We start from the raw sequence: 19300 nt of genomic DNA on the forward strand, positions 1-19300 counted from the left end.
AACAAAACTGTGTGCTATCAAGTTGTTTATTTTATTTTACAAGGAACTTGGAGATTGTTCCATCCTTGCACTGATGTCACTTAATATGATGGGTTGTGCTTTATTCTTCTGTTTCCCTTAGAACTCCTTCTTTATCAATCAGAATTGACGGCATAAAAATATAAATTAGATCATAAATTTAATTTGCAATAAATATTATCTTCAGTGGTCTCTAAAAGTTGTCAGAGAGCCAGGAATAAAATCAACGACCATATTAGAAGATCATTGCAATAGTTCTTAAAGTTCATCAATCATTTCATATAATCAAAAAGCTGTGAGAGTCAATGACAAGGATTAGTGTGCTGTCATATGTAATATCAATCCAGAATAATTGCATTCTCAGAACAACACATGAAGTCACTCAGTGGGCAGACACAGCCACAAAGCAACATAAAATGTGAGTTTTGATGCTACAGACCTGCATCATCAAGAGTCTAAATGAGAAAAGCCATCTGAATTTTAGTTAAATATGGACTACAACTACTCTTCACTATGTCACAGCTGGAATGTGTATATATCTGTGGTTCATCGTGCAGTACCAGCACCAGATGGCAAGCAGTTTGATATGTTAAAGTGGGATTAAAAGGACCAGACTGCTAAGGTCATGATATGTTAAAGAACCTAAATACTCTGTCATACACTTAGGCAATCTCTGGATGTATGTACAACTGCTCCTTTTCTTTCATTCATTCACACTTTATTCTATTAGGGTTTGGGACTGCGGCCACATCACATTGACTTTTTACCACTATATTTTGGCTGGCAACTGTCCAGCCATCTTCAAGTGAATGTCCACCACTGGAGACTGCTGGTTATGGTGCCAGCTTTATAGCAAAAACTGGCATGGAAATGCATGTGCATTGGCCCCCATCATGGGAGTGTCCTCTACCGAAATCTGTGCCCTCTACAAATACAGTTCCATCTGTGGTGCACTGTCACATGTGTGAAGGTGAAACTACATGTCTGCACTCTGTTGGCATGTGTGCTCACATTACTAAATTCAAATGTCAGATTTCGGCAGATGTCATTATGAAATTAAAGAGAGCACAGCGTCCAAAGCCTTGCCCAGTTGAAAGCCGCCATCAGAATTTATAAGCTTTTGTGCATCATGTGTTTCCATAGATTTTTTAATTACTGAATCCCAAAAGGGTCTTGCTGGGGCCAAGATTTTTGTGGCAGAATAATCTGTAGAGTGACCTGTAGCAATAGAATGCTCAGCTACGGCCAACTTAACTGTGAACGGCGAGTGTGGCACTCATGTTCAATGTACTGTGCATATTGTCTGACCTATGTAAGCTTTGCCACAGTGGCCTGCACACCACAGATGGAACAATATTTGTGGAGGGTGGGGATTTCAATAGAGGCTGCTCCTGTGATGGCTGCCAACGCCCATGCATTTCCGCACCAATTTTTGCTATAAAGATGACACTATGAACTAGCAGTCTCCAGTAATGGACACTCACCTGAAGATGGCTGGATGGTTGCCAGTCAAAACATTGCGGCAAGAAGTGAACATGATCCAGCTGCAATTCCAAAACCTCATAGAATATTCAGGACGCTGGCAAAAGAATCACATGAGATACTGCTTCAAGGAGGTGATGGAATTGCTAATCCAGAGGTTGGACAAGCTATGCAATAAGTGAGCAAGATGGTTAATTTATCAATATTTTCACTCAAATATCTTGTCCAACCATCTTCAGGTGAGTGTCCTCCACTGGAGACTGCTTGTCCATGATGTCGGCTATATAGCAAAAATTGGCGCAGATACGTATACGAATTGGCGGCCATCACAGGAACATCCTGTATGAAAATCCATGCACTCTGCAAATACTGTTCCATTGCGGCATGCAGGCATGTGCATAAAGGTGAAAGAAACGAAATGTCTGACTTCTGTTGGAATGTACACTCGCATCACTAAAGACAAATGTCAGGTGTTATCAGATGTGAGATAATGAAAAAAATCCCCCAGCCAGTACTATCTGAGTTTAGATATACAGGACTTAAATGAGTGCTGTACATCCTGTTTCATAGAAACATAATTTTCAACAGTATCTATGAAGTAATTATTAAAAATATTGCTGACTAGAATCAGAGGTTCAGAGATATTTTCATTATTCACAGTTAACTGTACATTATTAATTTCAGTTTCTGTTTCCTTGTTTCTGATTTTATTTACAATTGACCAGCAACTCTTTGAAACATTATCTGAACCTCATAACTGTTGGCTGATTCTTTCTGATTTTAATCTCCTGACTTCTTTGTGGGACTTATATTTGTACCGCTTGTAGAGTTCTTTATGTAACTCTGAGTTAGTCTGTGTAAGCTACACATGTTTTCCATTTTTTCCTTCAGATGTTTTGTTTTAAAATCTAATGGTACAGGTTTTGATTTTGAAGGTTGATTTTTCTGGATACTCACTTTTTTAATGGCACAGCTGTATTTAAGTGCTCAGTCATAATTTCTGTGAACATGTTCCATTTATTGTTGACCCCAATGGTAGTCATAACTGAGTCCAATGATTTCTGGCTTAAACTGTGTCTTAGTGTAGCAATGTTATTTGCAGATAATATTCGCCTGTGCTCATACATTTTTCTTGGTTTTAATTTGGTATTACATTTTAACACTAGTGTTTGGCCTAAATGATCTGAGAGATGACTATTTATAACAGCTGTTGAGATGATGTGGCCATAATTTGTGATAACATGATTAATTGAACTACTTTGTGTGTTACCTATTCTAATGGGTACTAGGCCAAGAAGATCTTTAGCCCCATAAGACAGGGTACAATCTGTAAAACTTTTACTTTCCCTCCAGAGACGAACAGTGATTTTCTATAGCTGGCACCAGGGAAATCACTTCAGCACCATCCAGATCCAGTGCCATCAAGAATGTAACTATGGATGTAAGTACACAATATCGAAGTGACAAAGAAATGTACAAGTCAAGTGAACAAGCTGATGGGCTGCTACAGAAGAATCCAGACCTACCCTTTTGTGAGGATGGCTCATTATTAAATATTAGGTCCTTAAAAAATAAAATTGATGATCCTAGTAGTAACTATAGAATGCATTGTAATATAAATGGTTTAAGTGCTGAATACTCATGTGACAGTAGCTCTAAGTTAGATGAGCTACAAGTTTTTTTATCTGAATTTCTAAATGTTAAAGTAATTTGTTCAAATGAACACTGGCTTAGTAGTGATACCATAAAAATCTTAAATAAAATTGAAAACTTCAAGGTAGCTACCAGCTTTTGTAGGATAAATATGTCACGAGGAGGTTCATGCTACTCATTCTTTCTGATTTACATTACCATGTAAGATGTGACTTCAATTGTTTTAATGAAGAGTGTATTTTTGAGGGTTGCTGTGTTGAGTTAAAGGACTTAAATGTTGTTATAATATCAATTTATAGAATCCCATGGAAGGTGACAACTGAGCATTTCCTACGCAAATTTCAGAGTTTGTTAGAATACTTCAGTAAAGAAAAAAGGAAAAAAATTGTAGTTGCTGCTGATCTCAACATCAATGTGTTGAATGAAACATGTGAGATATCAAAATTTACAGACTTAATAAAAAAATTATGGCTTCAAATTAAATTTTTATGAATCTACAAAAGAAAATGCTCAGTCAGCAACACGCATTGACAATATTTTAACGAATTATGAATTTGAAAATGGATATAAATTTTGTCTAGATCTAGGAATTTCTGATCATTCAGCATTATTCATTGAGCTACCCAGAGCAGGTAGAGAAATCCCATGTAAAAAAGCTTATGTAAAAAGGATCTTCAACCAAGAAACTTTGACTCTATTCCATGATAAGCTGAAGGAGACAGAATGGCACTTCGATAAAAATATTTCATGCACAGCAAATTATGAAACATTTCTAAAGTGTTCTCAATGAAATATTTCCACAAAAAACTTATTTTAATAAAATGACAAAATTAAAATGGTTCACTAAAGGTATAAAAATCTCCAGTGCTAAGAAAAGGCAGCTACATAAGTAACTAATACATAATAAAAAAATTGAATTTATTGAATATGTTAAACAATACAAAAGTACATTTAAGAAATTTTTCAAAGCAGCAAAGCAAATGACAAATAATAAATTAATCTTAAAACATAAGAATAGATCAAAGGCAGTGTGGTCAGTTGTAAAACACGAATTAGGTATCAAAGCCTCTAGGCATGGAATTAGTACAATTAAGCTTGAAGATGAGATCATTGTAAATCCAGCTCAAATTTCAGAATGCTTCAATGAGTTGTTCGTTAATGTAGTGAAACCAGAGGTTAATGTTGCAGATTATGAGAAAAATATATGTCCCTTTGGACTAAATCATAATTCTGAATGCCTCACAAAATTCAAAACAGTTTCAACAATAGATGTAGAAAAAATTATATTAAAACTAAAAAACAAAAATTCTGCAGGTTGGGATGGAATACCACCAAAAGTCCTTAAATTTGTGTGTAAAATAATAGGATACCCACTATCTAAAATAACAAACCAATCACTTGAACAAGGAAGCTTCCCAGAGGTTCTGAAGTACGCAGAAGTAAAACCATTGCTCAAAAAAGGGTCAGGAGAGGATATGGGGAATTATCATCCCATCTCCCTCCTTCCAGTCTTATCAAAAATCTTTGAAAATGCTGCTGCTATGCAGATTCGAAATTTTATGGAGAAATATGGTATTATTACAGAAAACCAATTTGGTTTCCAGCATGGCAAAAGTACTATTGATGCAATTAACAAGTTTATCGAGAAGATCAGCACATCATTAGACAACCATAATAAAGTGGCAGGAATCTTTTGTGATCTCACAAAAGCCTTTGACTCTGTAAATCCTGCACTGCTCATCTATAAGCTTGACTAGTATGGGATCAAGGGTAATCTTCTAAATTGGCTTACTTCATACTTATCAAATAGGAAACAAAGAGTGATTGTCTCATAAAATGCAGCAAATTACTATTCAAAATGGAAAACAGTAGCCCAAGGTGTCCCTCAAGGCTTGATTCTAGGATCTACTTTGTTTTTGTTCTATGTTAATGGTTTACCAAACAATATAAATGCTCCATTGATTTTATTTGCAGATGACACATCTGTATTAATTGAAAACCAGGAGCTGGAAAACATCCGTCTCTGCATAATGAACACAGTGAACAAATTAGAAACATGGTTCCAACTGAATGAATTAAGACTGAACATCCCCAAAACCCACATGGTCCAATTCAGAACAAAACAGTCAAAGCCCCAAGAAATCAAAATAACTCATAAAAATCAGGATATAGAAGAAATGGATTCTGTGAAGTTTTTAGGGTTAAACCTAGATAAAAATTTAAATTGGAATAAACATGTTGACTACCTGTTAAACGAATTATGGAGCTTTGCATTTGCTATGCAAATATTACCTGTGCAACAGACATGAATACAAGGAAAATTGCATACCACAGCTACTTTCAATCAGTTGTAAGGTATGGTATTATTTTTTGGGGAAATTCAAGCAATATATTGCGCACACTAAAGTTACACAAAAGAATAATAAGGAACATGTGTACTGCATACCCAAGGACATCATGTCACCCACTATTTAAAAAACAACAGTTATTAACAGTTCCCTCCTTATACGTCTATGATATTATCATCTTTCTACACAGCAATTTAGAGTTATTCAAGAAAAACTGTTTCAATCACACATATAACCTGAGAAACAAAGACAATTTTATGCTTCCCACTAATCGCTTAAACCTATATGCGCAGTTTCCTCAGTATATGGCAATGAAAATTCATAACAAGCTAAAAGGAAAGAATGTTCCTGAGTATGAACCTAGAGACACTGAAAGCAAAGCTATATGATATACCTGTCAAACGCTGCTACTACACTGTTGAGGAGTTCATGAAGGATGAACTGAACATTTGAGCAGGATAAATTTACATATAGTCTTGTGTGTAAATGTAGCTGTACTTCACAAAAGGGGCTAAAGAAAAATAAAAGTTTATGTAAATGTTAAAATTTTTTGTACCAATGAGGCCTAAGTTGTGTTATCCATTTTTTTGACGTGTCCCCTGTACACTAATCATATGATTAGAAATTGTATGTTATGAGACGAATAAAACACTATTCACTATTCACCATCATGTAAAGTGTTGATATTCAGATCTCCCAGTATGACAAGATTTACACTTCTACAGCCTGACATTAATTTACTTAAAATTCCATCAAGTGATTTCAGGAAAGCATCAAAGTTTCCACAGGGGGATCTACATACAACTATGACATAGAAACTTACATTTTCTTGAGTAGATGGCAACACCACTACCTTTATTGTGTGTTATGCAGTAGAAAGTAGCTAGGTTGTAGCCTTCTAATTCGCATTATTGAATGTTGTTCACTGTTTTCTGGTGTTCTGTAAGTATTACTATATGTGGAGATAGTCCTGTGATAAATGATTCAAAAGCATCTATTTTGTTTCTTAAACCCTGTTTAGTTGTTCTTCTTGACATCATTCTTCCTGAAACTGTCGACATAAAAGTTTTCTGGATTTGGTACCGCGTCATAATGTGAAAACTACTGCTGCTATAGAAAAGCCAACGTTTCAGCCACAATTGCAGTGGCCTTCTTCTGGGTCTAATGGTGCGTTCTAGCTATGCAATACCCAACAGACCGCACTGTCAACACGAGGCACGAGCACTACCGGCAAGTAACTGCCGCTGCACGGCCGACATCCAGCAGTTGGTAAACAGCAGCAAACTTCTCATTCGACGGTGACCTCCTGTCGTGGTACATAACACAAGAGCCAATATACAAGAGAGGTCACGTTCTCCCTCCACCACAATAACCTATTAAAATAAAGTTCCCTCTCCTTCTTCCTTGTGACCAATGAAACTAACTACCTTTTTAAAATTATGGTGTAATGGCATGCGCAGTGAACACTAACAACTAAATATGAAGGACACTGCATATCTAGAACGCACCATTAGACCCTGAAGAAGGCTGCTGCAATCGTGGCCGAAACGTTGGTTTTTCTCCAGCAGCAGTAGTTTTTACATTATGACGCGGTACCAAACCCAGAAAACTTTTATGTCAACTGACTCTGGCCGCGGAAGCCTACGCAATTATACTTCTTGAAACTGGTTCATTTAGTAAGCTGATTGTTAAATGACTAACACTACATTATGTAAATTGACCAGAAATTCCTTCACATTTATTACTCTCAAAAATATCATGGTGATCAGCTTCTTCTGATGAATATATGTTTAGTTCATCTTACACAGGCCAGAAGCAACAAGTCTCCATAACCAAGACATATTTACTGAACAGTTTCACCATTGAATTACTTGTTCACGTATCACACATAAAATTTTATTTATCAATTACTAGTTACTCACAGAGTGAGTTACAGAAGTTTTACAAAAATATTTGCACATTGATGTTCACATGCTGATGACTGACTGATACACTTTAATTCTGTTCTAATTATGTATTGTTCATTCTGAATGACACAGATTTTTCAGCTAGATGAATGCTAACCAGGGACTGACTTTTACGTGTTGGATGACTCCTACCAGTATGGAAATTACCACATTTAATTCTGAATAAATTTTGAAATATGATGATTTAGGAAAAAGTAAAATTCTTGAAAAGAGGAACTGAAGGGCTTTCAAATGAGGTGTTTTGCTACATTCAGAATTATTTACTAGCTCACTTCAAACTCTATCTCCACATATTTTGACTGATCCTCAAATTAAGAATCTTTACTCATAAAAATTGATTTTAGGTGGTTCAGTTACAGGGTATCCACAAAAAAATGGAAACATCAAATACACTGCACATTACCATGCCTAATATAGTAGAGGAAACCCTTTGACACTCAAAACAGCTTTCAGTCATCTCAGAATGGATAAATACAGACCCAGTATGGTTTACAAGGGACTCTTATTCCACTGTTGCTGCAAAATAATGACAATTTCAGGCAACTATGATGGAGGTGGATAGCGATGACGCATGCTTCTCTCTGAAGTAAACCAGAAAGGCTCGATAATTTTGAGGTCTCATGACTGTGGTGGCCTGCACTTCATCCTTGTGCTCACAAAACCACTCCTGGATGATATGAGCTTTGTGAACAGGAGACCTTTTGTCTTGGAGCACAGCATCACCTTTGGGAAACAAACTTTTTACCATAACACGAAATCCTTGGCAGTAAAGCAGCATTGGAGAGTAACTATGAGACTGCCCAAATCATCACCAAACCTCTGCCATGTTTCATGTTGGTATGTAAATTTGTCCATAAGTTGGAAACAGTGTGAAGCAAGACTCACCCAACCAAATGATTTTCTTCCATTATATGAGTATCAACAATTTGTACATGTTCTGAATCATTTAACTCAGCCATAATGCACTCACAACAATGCAGAACTCTTTTCTGACTGTGACTGACACTTGCAATAGTACCAAATTCAACAGTGGAACCTGCAGTTATGGATGGCATCTGCATTTATTTTGAAACAAGCACTTCTGACAGTGTTTCAATATATTTGTTCAACACCTGTAGATTATCAGCACCAGCAATATGAAAATTATGCTGTGGACAATAAGATTTTAAAATCCATCACAAAATAAATAAAAAATTAAAATTACTGTTACAAATAACATAAGACCAAGTGGATGATTCCAACTAACTCTGTTATGAAAGACAATCTGTTCTTTTGGAACCCAGACATAACAGAACCCTATAAAGGATTTATGAATCTTTCTGACAATTTAAAATTGGGCAGGAACACAAACCCAGACGTTTGGCTTTTGTTGGCTGAAGCTTTAGTGCCTGATCTGTCCATGAGCCACACACAAATTGCCCTCACTGCTTTATCTCCAGTAGTACCTGTCACTCCTACTACCCAAACTTAATAGAAGATCTTCTGTATGTGCAGGAGAACTGTGAAATCTGCAAAGTGTGGGAAAGCTATTGGCAGAAGTAAAGCTGATCATGAAGATGCCATCACCAAACCTGAGGCACAGCTATGAATGTGGGATGTGTTGGTGCATTGATAGGTGATATGAACACTAATGAGTATGGATCTAATGGGAACGATATGGTTTAGAGGCAACATAAGATGTCCAGTATGACATTCTTCACTCTGTAGCAGAGTGTGCAGTGATATGAAACTCAGTGGCAGATTAAAATGGTGTGCCAGACTGAGGCTCAAACTTGGGACCTTTGTCAGTCACAGGCAAGTGCTTTACCAGACTGTGGCTAAGCCACATCTCCGCAATACCCTTTCTTCCACGAACACTAGTCTTGCAAGTTTTGCAGGAGGACTTCTGTGAAGTTTGGAAGGTAGGAGATGAGGTACTGGCAGAAGTAAAGCTGTGAGAATGGGGAATGTGTGATTTTTGGGTAACTTAGTTCATAGTGAGGCAATGTTCCCTGCTTTACCTCTTTGTTGATTGTCCTCAGTGTCAATGTACTGGCTGCAAAAATAGGGAGCTGTCAACTGTAAATTATGTAGCCAACAGATGCACAGTCCTTTACTTTCACTGTTCACAACCCCCCCCTCCCCCCCTCCAATATTACACAGTTATGTGACCAGTGCACTTTCAATAAGACTCATTAACAGGTTGCAGGTGAACATCCACATATTGCTACAATAGTTTACTATTTAACATCTATGAGCAGTAAAAACATAACCACACAGTCCACAGTTCTTTCAGAATAATCAGGTGTGTATGGAGCATACACTGTCATTGGTTTAATGCATGGTCTAATTGTGTTACACTTAATTCACAGTTATGTTGATGCATTGTTGTTACTCTAACACAGGTTTCTTGTCTGAAACTCAGCCATGGACTGACTGTCCTGTGACCACTGGGTCCTTATACATCCTCACAATAATCAGTACTGAACTTACACATTGTTTGAAGTTAAATTTATAGAAATTGCAATTAAAACTTAACTCATTTAATTAACTGAATACATCAAACAATTGATTCTTTTTAACAGTTTATTCTACTACATGGGTTAACCCAAATTATTTGTTTAAATTATGAAATTAAGATATATAATTACACAAACAATACTTTTGATAAAACTGTTAATTACTTTGGAAGTAATAAAGGACTGGCTTTGCTAACATGTTTTCAAATAGAGCTAAATAGACACATTAATATTACTAGTATTTCATCTTCCACATGTTTACAATTAGTACAGAATTTATATTTGTTTATACATCAACAATAGAATTTAAGTTACAAAACAATCACTGATTTTGCCCTATAATAGAAGATACTAACTAGGAATAGTTGAAATAAATTAGAAAATCAATTACATACATAAAATTAAGCACAGAATTAGTTCTGGCATTATATTCTTTAATACTGAGGTCCCACCTTTCTCTTATACGAAAATGCAGATGATACTCATGTATGTTAATGATAATTGGTTCCAAAATGAATTTTAAGGAGGCAGATGGAAAAACAAGAGGGGAAGTAAAAATGTCCCAGCTTTCTTCATCACACATGGAACACTCACCCTTGAAAGGCAACGGTCCCAAGTTTGAGTCTCAGTCTGGTATACAGTTTTAATTTGCCAGGAAGTTTCATAATAGTGCACAGTCCACTGCAGAAAGAAAGTCTCATTCTGGAAACATCCCTCAGGCTGTGTCTAAGCCATGGCTCTGCAATATCCTTTGTTCCAGGAATGCTAGTCTTGCAGGTTTCACAGGAGAACTTCTGTGATGTTTGGAAAGTAGGAGGTGAGATACTAGTGGAAGTAAAGTTGTGAGGATGTGGCGTGAGTCATGCTTCAGTTGCTTAGTTTGTAGAGCACTTTCCTGCAAATGGCAAAGGTTCCAATTTTGAGTCTCAGTCCAGCACACAGTTTTAATCTGCCAGGAAGTTTCAATGTAAGAGGCGTTTTGTGTCTTTCACGTGGGAAACTAAGGTGCAGGTAATGGGTTGGGCATGTTTGTCAACAAGATTCTCTCTTTTCCAGGGACCAGCTATAGTGCAGTGTCCAGAGAGAAGATTGGTGTCCAGATTTGATTATGGATAAATATTCCATCAGAGGCAGGAGTACATGTGAAAATAGCCATGCCATATACCAGCTGTGCTACAATCACTGCACAGCATTCTACGTGAGCATGATTACCAACCATCTCTCTACCAGAATGAATTACCACAACCAAACTGTGGCCAAGAACAAAGTTGACCACTCAGTGGCACAACATGCGAGAGTTCAATGGCTGCTTCACAGCCCGAGCCATCTGGATCCTTTCTTCCAGCACCACATTTTGTGAACAATGTGGATAACAGCTATCCTTGCAATACAAACCAACTTCACTCCTGTAATCCTCCTGACCTCAATTTCTGACATCATCCTCCACTAACCCACTTCCCCAACACCCTCTACCCAATTGTTTTCCCTCCTTCTGTCCTTTGTCTCCCTTCCAGTCCACACCATCACATTATGTTCATCATGCACCACTCTTTGCCAGGTCCCATACCTGTGTGTCAAGGTACTAAAGTTTTCATTCTCTTTTGTGCATGCTCCTTAACAATTAAATGCATGTGCTGTTCATAGAGTCGTCTCCTTTACTCATAAATAATTTGATTAAGGACAGATGGTTTTGCTGTATATGTGGGATGGGATCACCATAGCAAAACCTGCTGGTGGATGAATCAGTCAGACGGCAGATTCAGATTCAGATTCAGATTCTTTATTGGTCATTAAGCATTATTACATGCAATAGAATTTGTCAGTTCACTTAACCTATTAATTTTACAAAATAAATTTTTACATATTTAAGTTGATATTGCGCATTTCTAAAAAAATTTCTAATGAATAGAATGGATTAGTTAACAAGAAGTTATGTACATTTTCTTTAAATAATTTGTCAGGCTTGATTGGTGCATTTTTAGACAATTTGTTATACATTTTAATTGCCATATGCTTATGACTGTTGTTAGTTTTAGCTAATCTATTTTGTGGCAACAGCAGAGAAGTACAGGTTCTTCTATAGTAGTCATGCCTTTGATTTGTTACACTTAAATTAGATAGTTCAGCAAGTATGTAGTTAACGCTGTCAAGAATATATAAATTAATAACTGTTAAAATTCTATATTTAATAAACAATGGTGTACAGTGTGTTCTAATATCTACCTTAGCCATTACTCTGATTACTTTCTTCTGGATCACCATAATTTCATTTGTTTTTCTGCTGTTTCCCCAGAGTATTAACCCATAACTTAAAACAGATTGAAAAAAGGCAAAGTACACTGTCCTTATGTTCTCAAATGTCACACAACACATCTGTCTCTTCAACAAATATATAACTCTTGACAACCTAACCACTATGTGATCAACATGAGAGTTCCATGTTAGACTGTTGTCAAGTACGATACCTAAAAACTTTGCCTTTTGTTTTTATATTTTTGTAGTCTTTGATAGACTGAACCACATATTCTGGGTCCTTTCCTCATTTAATAGCAGACTATTTGCACAAACCATGATGTTGCATTTTCTTTTGCTAATTTCATATCACTTACAAGGTTATCAAGTACATGGTTTACAGATAGAAAAGTTGCATCATCTGCATACATATGTGTCTTTACATCTATGTTTCCTGGTAAGTCATTTATGTGTACAAGGAAAATAAGTGGTCCCAATTTAGATCCCTGCGGCACTTAGTGTTGAACCTTGAGTATGTTTGACAGATGACTTCCTGAACTCAACACCTGTTTCCTTTTATTAAGGTCTGATTTGATGAGTTTTAAACTTTTATCACATATTCCATAGTATTCAAGTTTAGAGAGCTATAGTGAGTGGTCAACACAGTCAAAAACTTTGTTCAGATCACATAAGGTTACCTGTGTGTGCGCATGGTCCTCAAATGCTGCTAGAATGTCTCATGCTAAGAGCTCTTTGGCATGTATAGCTGACCTTCCTTTTCTGTAACCAAACTGTGATGCACTTAACATATCATTTAGTTCTAGGATCTCATACATCTTCTGATATATTATACCTTCAAAGACTTTTCCTAGTGCCGGCCAGAGTGGCCGAGCGGTTCTAAGCACTACAGTCTGGAACTACGCGACCGCTATGGTCGCAGGTTCGAATCCTGCCTTGGGCGTGGATATGTGTGATGTCCTTAGGTTAGTTAGGTTTAAGTAGTCCTAAGTTCTAGGGGACTGATGACCACAGCAGTTAAGTCCCATAGTGCTCAGAGCCATTTGAACCATTTGAACTTTTCCTCGTACTGGAATTAGTGAAATTGGTCTGTAGTTTGCAGGATCTGATCTGACACCCTTCTTAAAGACTGTAATTACCTTGGACAGTTTGAGAGGATCAGGGAAAAAACCCTTCTATGAGACACAGGTTTATAGAGTATGTTAATGGTGCTGCAATGTAATGTATGATTTCTTTCAATAGATTGTTTGACATATTAAAAATATCTGTACTGTGTGAATTTTTCATTTCTTTAACTATTTTAAGAACTTCATGTTGGCATACCTCTTTAAAGTGTTTCAATGATGATCTGGCCCTATTATGCTTTAGGTTTGCTCTATTAAGATAATCTATACATGTTGCATAGGGTTTACTGATACTTTTTGATATCATCAGCACAGCTTACAAAATATTTATTGAATGTATCTGCTGGTATTGGGACTGTCTTGTCAAAGTTTATGACTTCACCTTTAACAGTATTAATTACTGACCAGGTTGTTTTGCATTGGTTTTTACTACTTGTTATGAGAATGGTGTTGTATCTTTGTTTCGCCAATTGTAACGCTTTCTTATACAATTTCTTAGTGGTTTTTCGAGATCCTTAATTTCATCAGAATTGTTTACTTTGGCAAGGCGCTTCAACAGCTGTAGCTTATGTTAGATACCTTATGTTAGGTAATCACTGTAATTCACCAAGAGAGGAACCTGTAGAGGCAAGGTTCAATATTGGGTTTTGGTCAGTTTTGGAGCCACCTCAGAATCTCCCCCCCAACTCCATCTCACTTCTCATCCTGACTAATTTCCTGCATACCCACTTTCTACAAGCTTCTCAGAATCCATAGACTCAACCATTCTAAATGCTTAGTTGGTTGCTATATCCTCATCGAAAGAATCTCAGGTCTAATAGACCTCCACCTCCAATATATGTCCATAGGTTAGCTTTCCATATCACAAATAAAGTACTTCCTTCTTCACCTCTAAACCATCCTCACCTGGTGGCCACCTGGATCCTTACTTATCACTGTTGATGTTGCGATGATAGTTATGATGCCACAACATAGGTGCACTCTCTCGTAAGTTGGCACTATGAGAGAAGACTAACTATGCTGACCACAGCACCCTCTGGCCAATGCTGTGGAGCTCAGGGAGTGCCGTCTTGATTTCACACATTTTCATCAAGAGCAGATGGCCTGGAAATATTGCTTCTACTACTGAGTTGGCTAGCTTGCTATTGAGACTTTGTATTAGTTTTGTTCAGTTAAAGTTTGGACAGCAAAGAGTATTCATTAGTTTTGAGATTATACAGAACAGTCATCCAAGCTTTTTTGCAGGATTAGACATGGACTACGGCTTCACACCTACATGCTCATCCTAGCCAAAGTTATGCAAGCATTTGATATTTACTTGTGTTTTTGGCTCTATTAAAAGTATTAAAGTCACATGCAGTACCAAAGTGCTTCACCTCTCCTGCTCCTACTTGCTTCCTTCACTCTCGGTCTACATTACAGAACCAGTTCACAGGAGCAGAACCACGCACCTTCTATCCAGGTGGGATACAAAAATTGACATCACCTCTGTATACAATAACCTCTCACATGTCACAATTCTGTCCAATTCTCCCTCCCCCCACCTCCTCATTTCTCCCTTCATACACTCCACCTCCACAACTCCACACCCAAATTAAGCTGCTATGTCAGTAAATTGCAATAGGCTGGCAAGGTCTAGCCAAACAGGTGAATGTGTGTGTATGTGTATTCTGATGTGTATTCTGTATTAGTTAGCTTTGAATAAGGACATCATTAGAAATATTAGCAATGTTTCAGTCCTGTTTATGTGATATCAGAGATGGCATCAGATCCTCAGTAAATCTTATTCATTCATTCAGCATGTCCCATAGAAGCTGTCAAGGATCCCCTTCAGGGATGGGGAATGAGTGAAGGAATACATTAGCAGGAGACAAAAACATAAAAGAAAATTAATCTGTATACCATGTTAATGATAATCTATCTTTATATTGCTTAGTTCTAAATGAGAGCAGATAAAACTGATGGAAAGAAACTGTAGCTTCCTTGGATCATACTCACTGCAGCAGGAAGGCCTGGTCCTTAATGAAAAAGCTTGATACAGCAAACACCACTACCTGACAAAAATGCAACATTAATTTAGGTGATATGGCCAATCACATGATCTCCACCTCCAAGTCAAAGAGAGAGAAACACATCATAATAGGAGTGAGACATGTCTTAAAAGTAGGGATATGGTCAGCTCCACAAACATCTGAGTTTTCTACCCCATTTCAATTGGGAGAGACCATAGAAGCTGTAAACAACGCAAAACTTAAGAAGGCAGCGTGCATTCATAGTATTTACCCAAGTTGCTGTTGTACTGTGGTCCTGCTGCTGTCAAATGGCTGAAGACTTTCTTTTCCAATACCTTAGAGACAAGTCATCTGCCACATCTCTTCAAGGAATGTATTATCATTGCTGCACTAAAACCAAACAAAGATCCATCTAGAGTTGAAAACTATCAGCCATTGCTCTCTGTAGTTTGATGTTCATGCACCTGGAGACGCTCATTCATAACAGAATCTGCTTAGCCATCAATAAACACATCCCAATAGAGCAAGGTTGGCTTAGACCAGGAAGAGGATGTGAGGAACAGGTGATAGCAATAGCAACTCATATCAAAAATGCTTTTGAGAAGCAGAAGATAAAAATGGTGGAAGGGGGGGGGGGGGGGGAGGGGTCTTCTTAGATCCAACTGCAACCTATGATACTGTATGGAATGACAAACTCCAGTTCAGTTTTATCAGTGTCATTCAATGTCAGAAACTAACCACTCTAATCAGCAACCTACTGAATGACAGATACTTCCAGGTGTTCTCAGAGAATTTCAAAAGCAAAGTTCACAAAGTAAATGATGACCCCATTCATTTTTAATCTGTACTCATACAACCTTCCAGAAAAAAAGTCCAGGAAATTTATTTATGCAGATGAAATTGATATGATCACTCAGGATCAAAGCTTCCAACATTTCAACAATCCAAAATACCTACATGTGATCCTAGACCTCTGACACACAAAGTCCATCTCCAGAATGTGGCAACTAAAATCAAATCTTGGACCAATCTGCTCCAAAAATTAACAAAAGCTACCATGAACACCACTACAACAGTTCTCAGATCATCAGCTCTAGCAGTTTCATAGTAGTCACAGAATTCTACTGTCCCACGTGACTAAACTGTCCTCACACTAAAATAACTGACATAGTGCAATCAAGCAATGTGCCTCATCATTGGGTGTATTTGCCCCACAAACATTTGCTGATTATCAGTACTTAATAATATTCTGCAACCATACATAAGGATTTCACAGTCATTGCTGAACATGTGGACAAGAATAAAAAGCAACTCACAATTATTACCAACTCATTCAGAAGTTTCATTGGAAACCTGGTGACAGAGGTCTATGAAACCATCATGGCACACAGCAGTCAGCCTGCAGGACACAATCTTCAACACAAGAAGTGTGGAACAATCAATGGCTAGAGCACTCTCCCATTGAGCATAATCTGTTCATCTAAACTTCCTGTGAGTGACCAGCAGGTTTTCATCTGCTGAGATGACAGTGGTGCATAGTGAATCATGTGAGAACGGACTGCAGCACATGTGGAACATTGCTACACCAATGGGGATGGAAGCCCTCCCTTGAGAAAAGATGATAAACCTTATATCACATGACATCTGCATGTTCCCTTAGAGCATTCAAAGGAATGATGGAAGACCTTTACAATTTGTCTGCAGAATCTTCTGACTCGATTTCCAATCTGGACTTAAAGCACTGAACCCATACGAACTTGTGATTGTGCCTATCTGTATAGAAATGTATGTATTCGTTGTGAATAGTTGTCTGTATTTCTTGTGATCAAACTATAATACATCTCTGTCATCATACTATAAATAAATGAATACTGCTTAGTGTTATTCAAGCATATTCCATCAAAATTTAATCAAATAAATTAGGAAGAAAGCTGCTTTTTAAAAGAAACTGCTGCCTCCTGAATTTTATTGGGTAGCTGTTGTTTATCTGCTATTATTTACTTGATTAAAATGATATTTTAGAAGGATACATTTTCACATCTTTAAAGACAGAGTACTATTTATAGCTCATTATTACTTGTCATAGAGTTTTATACAAACACTGCTGCTTGCCATGTAATTAATAGGAATTTTCAGTCCTTAATCTTGATAGATAATTTGTAGAAAGCATGGCTAGAGAAGTATGTTTTATATTTCCTTTTTAATTTGTAGGGCTTTCCAATTTCTTGCCTTAGATTAGTTGGGAGCTTCCCACCAGAGTACATAGTTCCATTCTGAATCATAGTACGTCTCTCTAGACCTGCTGTGTGGCGGCGCTCGGTCTGCAATCACTGATTGTGGCGACACACGGGTCCGACGTATACTAGCGGACTGGGGCCGATTTAAAAGCTACCACCTAGCAAGTGTGGTGTCTGGTGGTGACACCACAGTATGGTTTCCTTTACTACTAAATTATTTACATTCTGCCAGGATGTTCTTTATTGTATATATCATTTTTAAGTATTCCTTCCATCGTATGTACTAATAAAATCATGGATTACTTAAAGTAAAATTAAGATAAAAACATGATATTATAAAGTTTTGTATTGGCCAGTGAAAGAACTATAATGTGTTAAATAATTTTGTTTTAATATTTTTGTTTTTTTTGATTTGCAGGTTACATATATATTTGAAGGATCAAAATTAAAGCATTCTCCAGGTGACACACCATTTCCACTGAAATGGGTGTGGGACATTATATGGAATAAAGTTCAGCTTTTCAAAACGTTGTCATTTTAGACATAAAAAATATCTTATATATTGACAACTGCTTGGCAGTAACATTCATAAGTCAAACAATACTCATGCAAGTGAAATACTACATGCTCTCCATCAACACAAATGACAATTCTCTAATTAACTTCGAGTCTCAAATAACAGAACGCTATAAGCAAACAACCATATGTTTCCATTGCAGAGTGTCTCCAAAATAAGAAGTAAGAAAGTAAATGTGAAGTACTGTATCCCATAACTAATGATGTATACTGCTAGTTTTCATTACACAGAATATATGATGCAGACTTTTTTCTCATTAAAAGCAAATATGTATGGCATAGTACGTTTACCATCATAAAATCTCACTGTTATGTTTGCTTTCACTTGTAAATATGTGATTTACACATATGTGAAACTTTTATAGCACAAATTAACTCTCTTATTTTCTCCTCATGTAACAAACTGGAAAAAAGCAACAGTGCAACCTTAATTAAGGTAGTTTTTATCTAGAGAATTTGTGGTATATTTTGAGCATAATGCTGCTACAAACACACAAGTGTGAAATATGTGTACAAAAGGGAACAAGATAATCATCAACCTAGCAGTTGACTACAAACTTTGGGTAACTCATGTGATGAGAAGCATTTCATTGTGCTTGAAGTGGCAGTTGGTGGAATGTCTTGCTGAATTTTGACTTAATGTTGGCTACAGTTTAGAATGGTGCTTTATAGTATAGTGGAAAAATCTAGAACAGAATACCACCACACATAAGGTAAGACATGGAAAATCCCCAGATATTCAAAATAAAATGAAAGGATACCTAATTATGCACTCCATAGGCAATTCTTCATAATATTAGGACTCAGGGATGTTGATTCCACATAACTCCATGAATATTAAAGGGAGATTTATTTTCAGCTTATACAAACAGCTGATCTACATCTACATCATACTCTGCAAACCTCTGTGAGGTGCATGGCAGAGGTTACAACCCATTGTACTTGTTACTAGAGTTTCTTCCTGTACCATTACACATAGAGCATAAGAAGAATGACTGTTTGAATGCCTATTTGAATGCATGTAGTTATTATAACCTCATGATCCCTGTGCGAGCAATATGTTGTACACAGAGAGCATAAGAAGAATTATTGTTTGAATGCCTATTTGAATGCATGTAGTTATTATAACCTCATG

The 19300-nt window shown here is 36.9% G+C and overlaps 1 protein-coding gene across 1 annotated transcript in view; it reads left to right on the forward strand.

The window, feature by feature from the left end:
• LOC124798767 (A-kinase anchor protein 14-like) overlaps positions 1-18130 on the forward strand; it is a 97916-nt gene extending 79786 nt beyond the window's left edge. Inside the window, exon 4 of the mRNA XM_047262297.1 lies at positions 18008-18130. Coding sequence (XP_047118253.1) covers positions 18008-18130 — 123 coding nt within the window. The remainder of the gene's footprint in view (positions 1-18007) is intronic.
• The last annotated feature ends 1170 nt before the right edge of the window (positions 18131-19300 follow it).

The sequence above is a fragment of the Schistocerca piceifrons genome, chromosome 5 (genome assembly GCF_021461385.2).
Source record: "Schistocerca piceifrons isolate TAMUIC-IGC-003096 chromosome 5, iqSchPice1.1, whole genome shotgun sequence".
In the NCBI taxonomy this organism is placed as follows: domain Eukaryota; kingdom Metazoa; phylum Arthropoda; class Insecta; order Orthoptera; family Acrididae; genus Schistocerca; species Schistocerca piceifrons.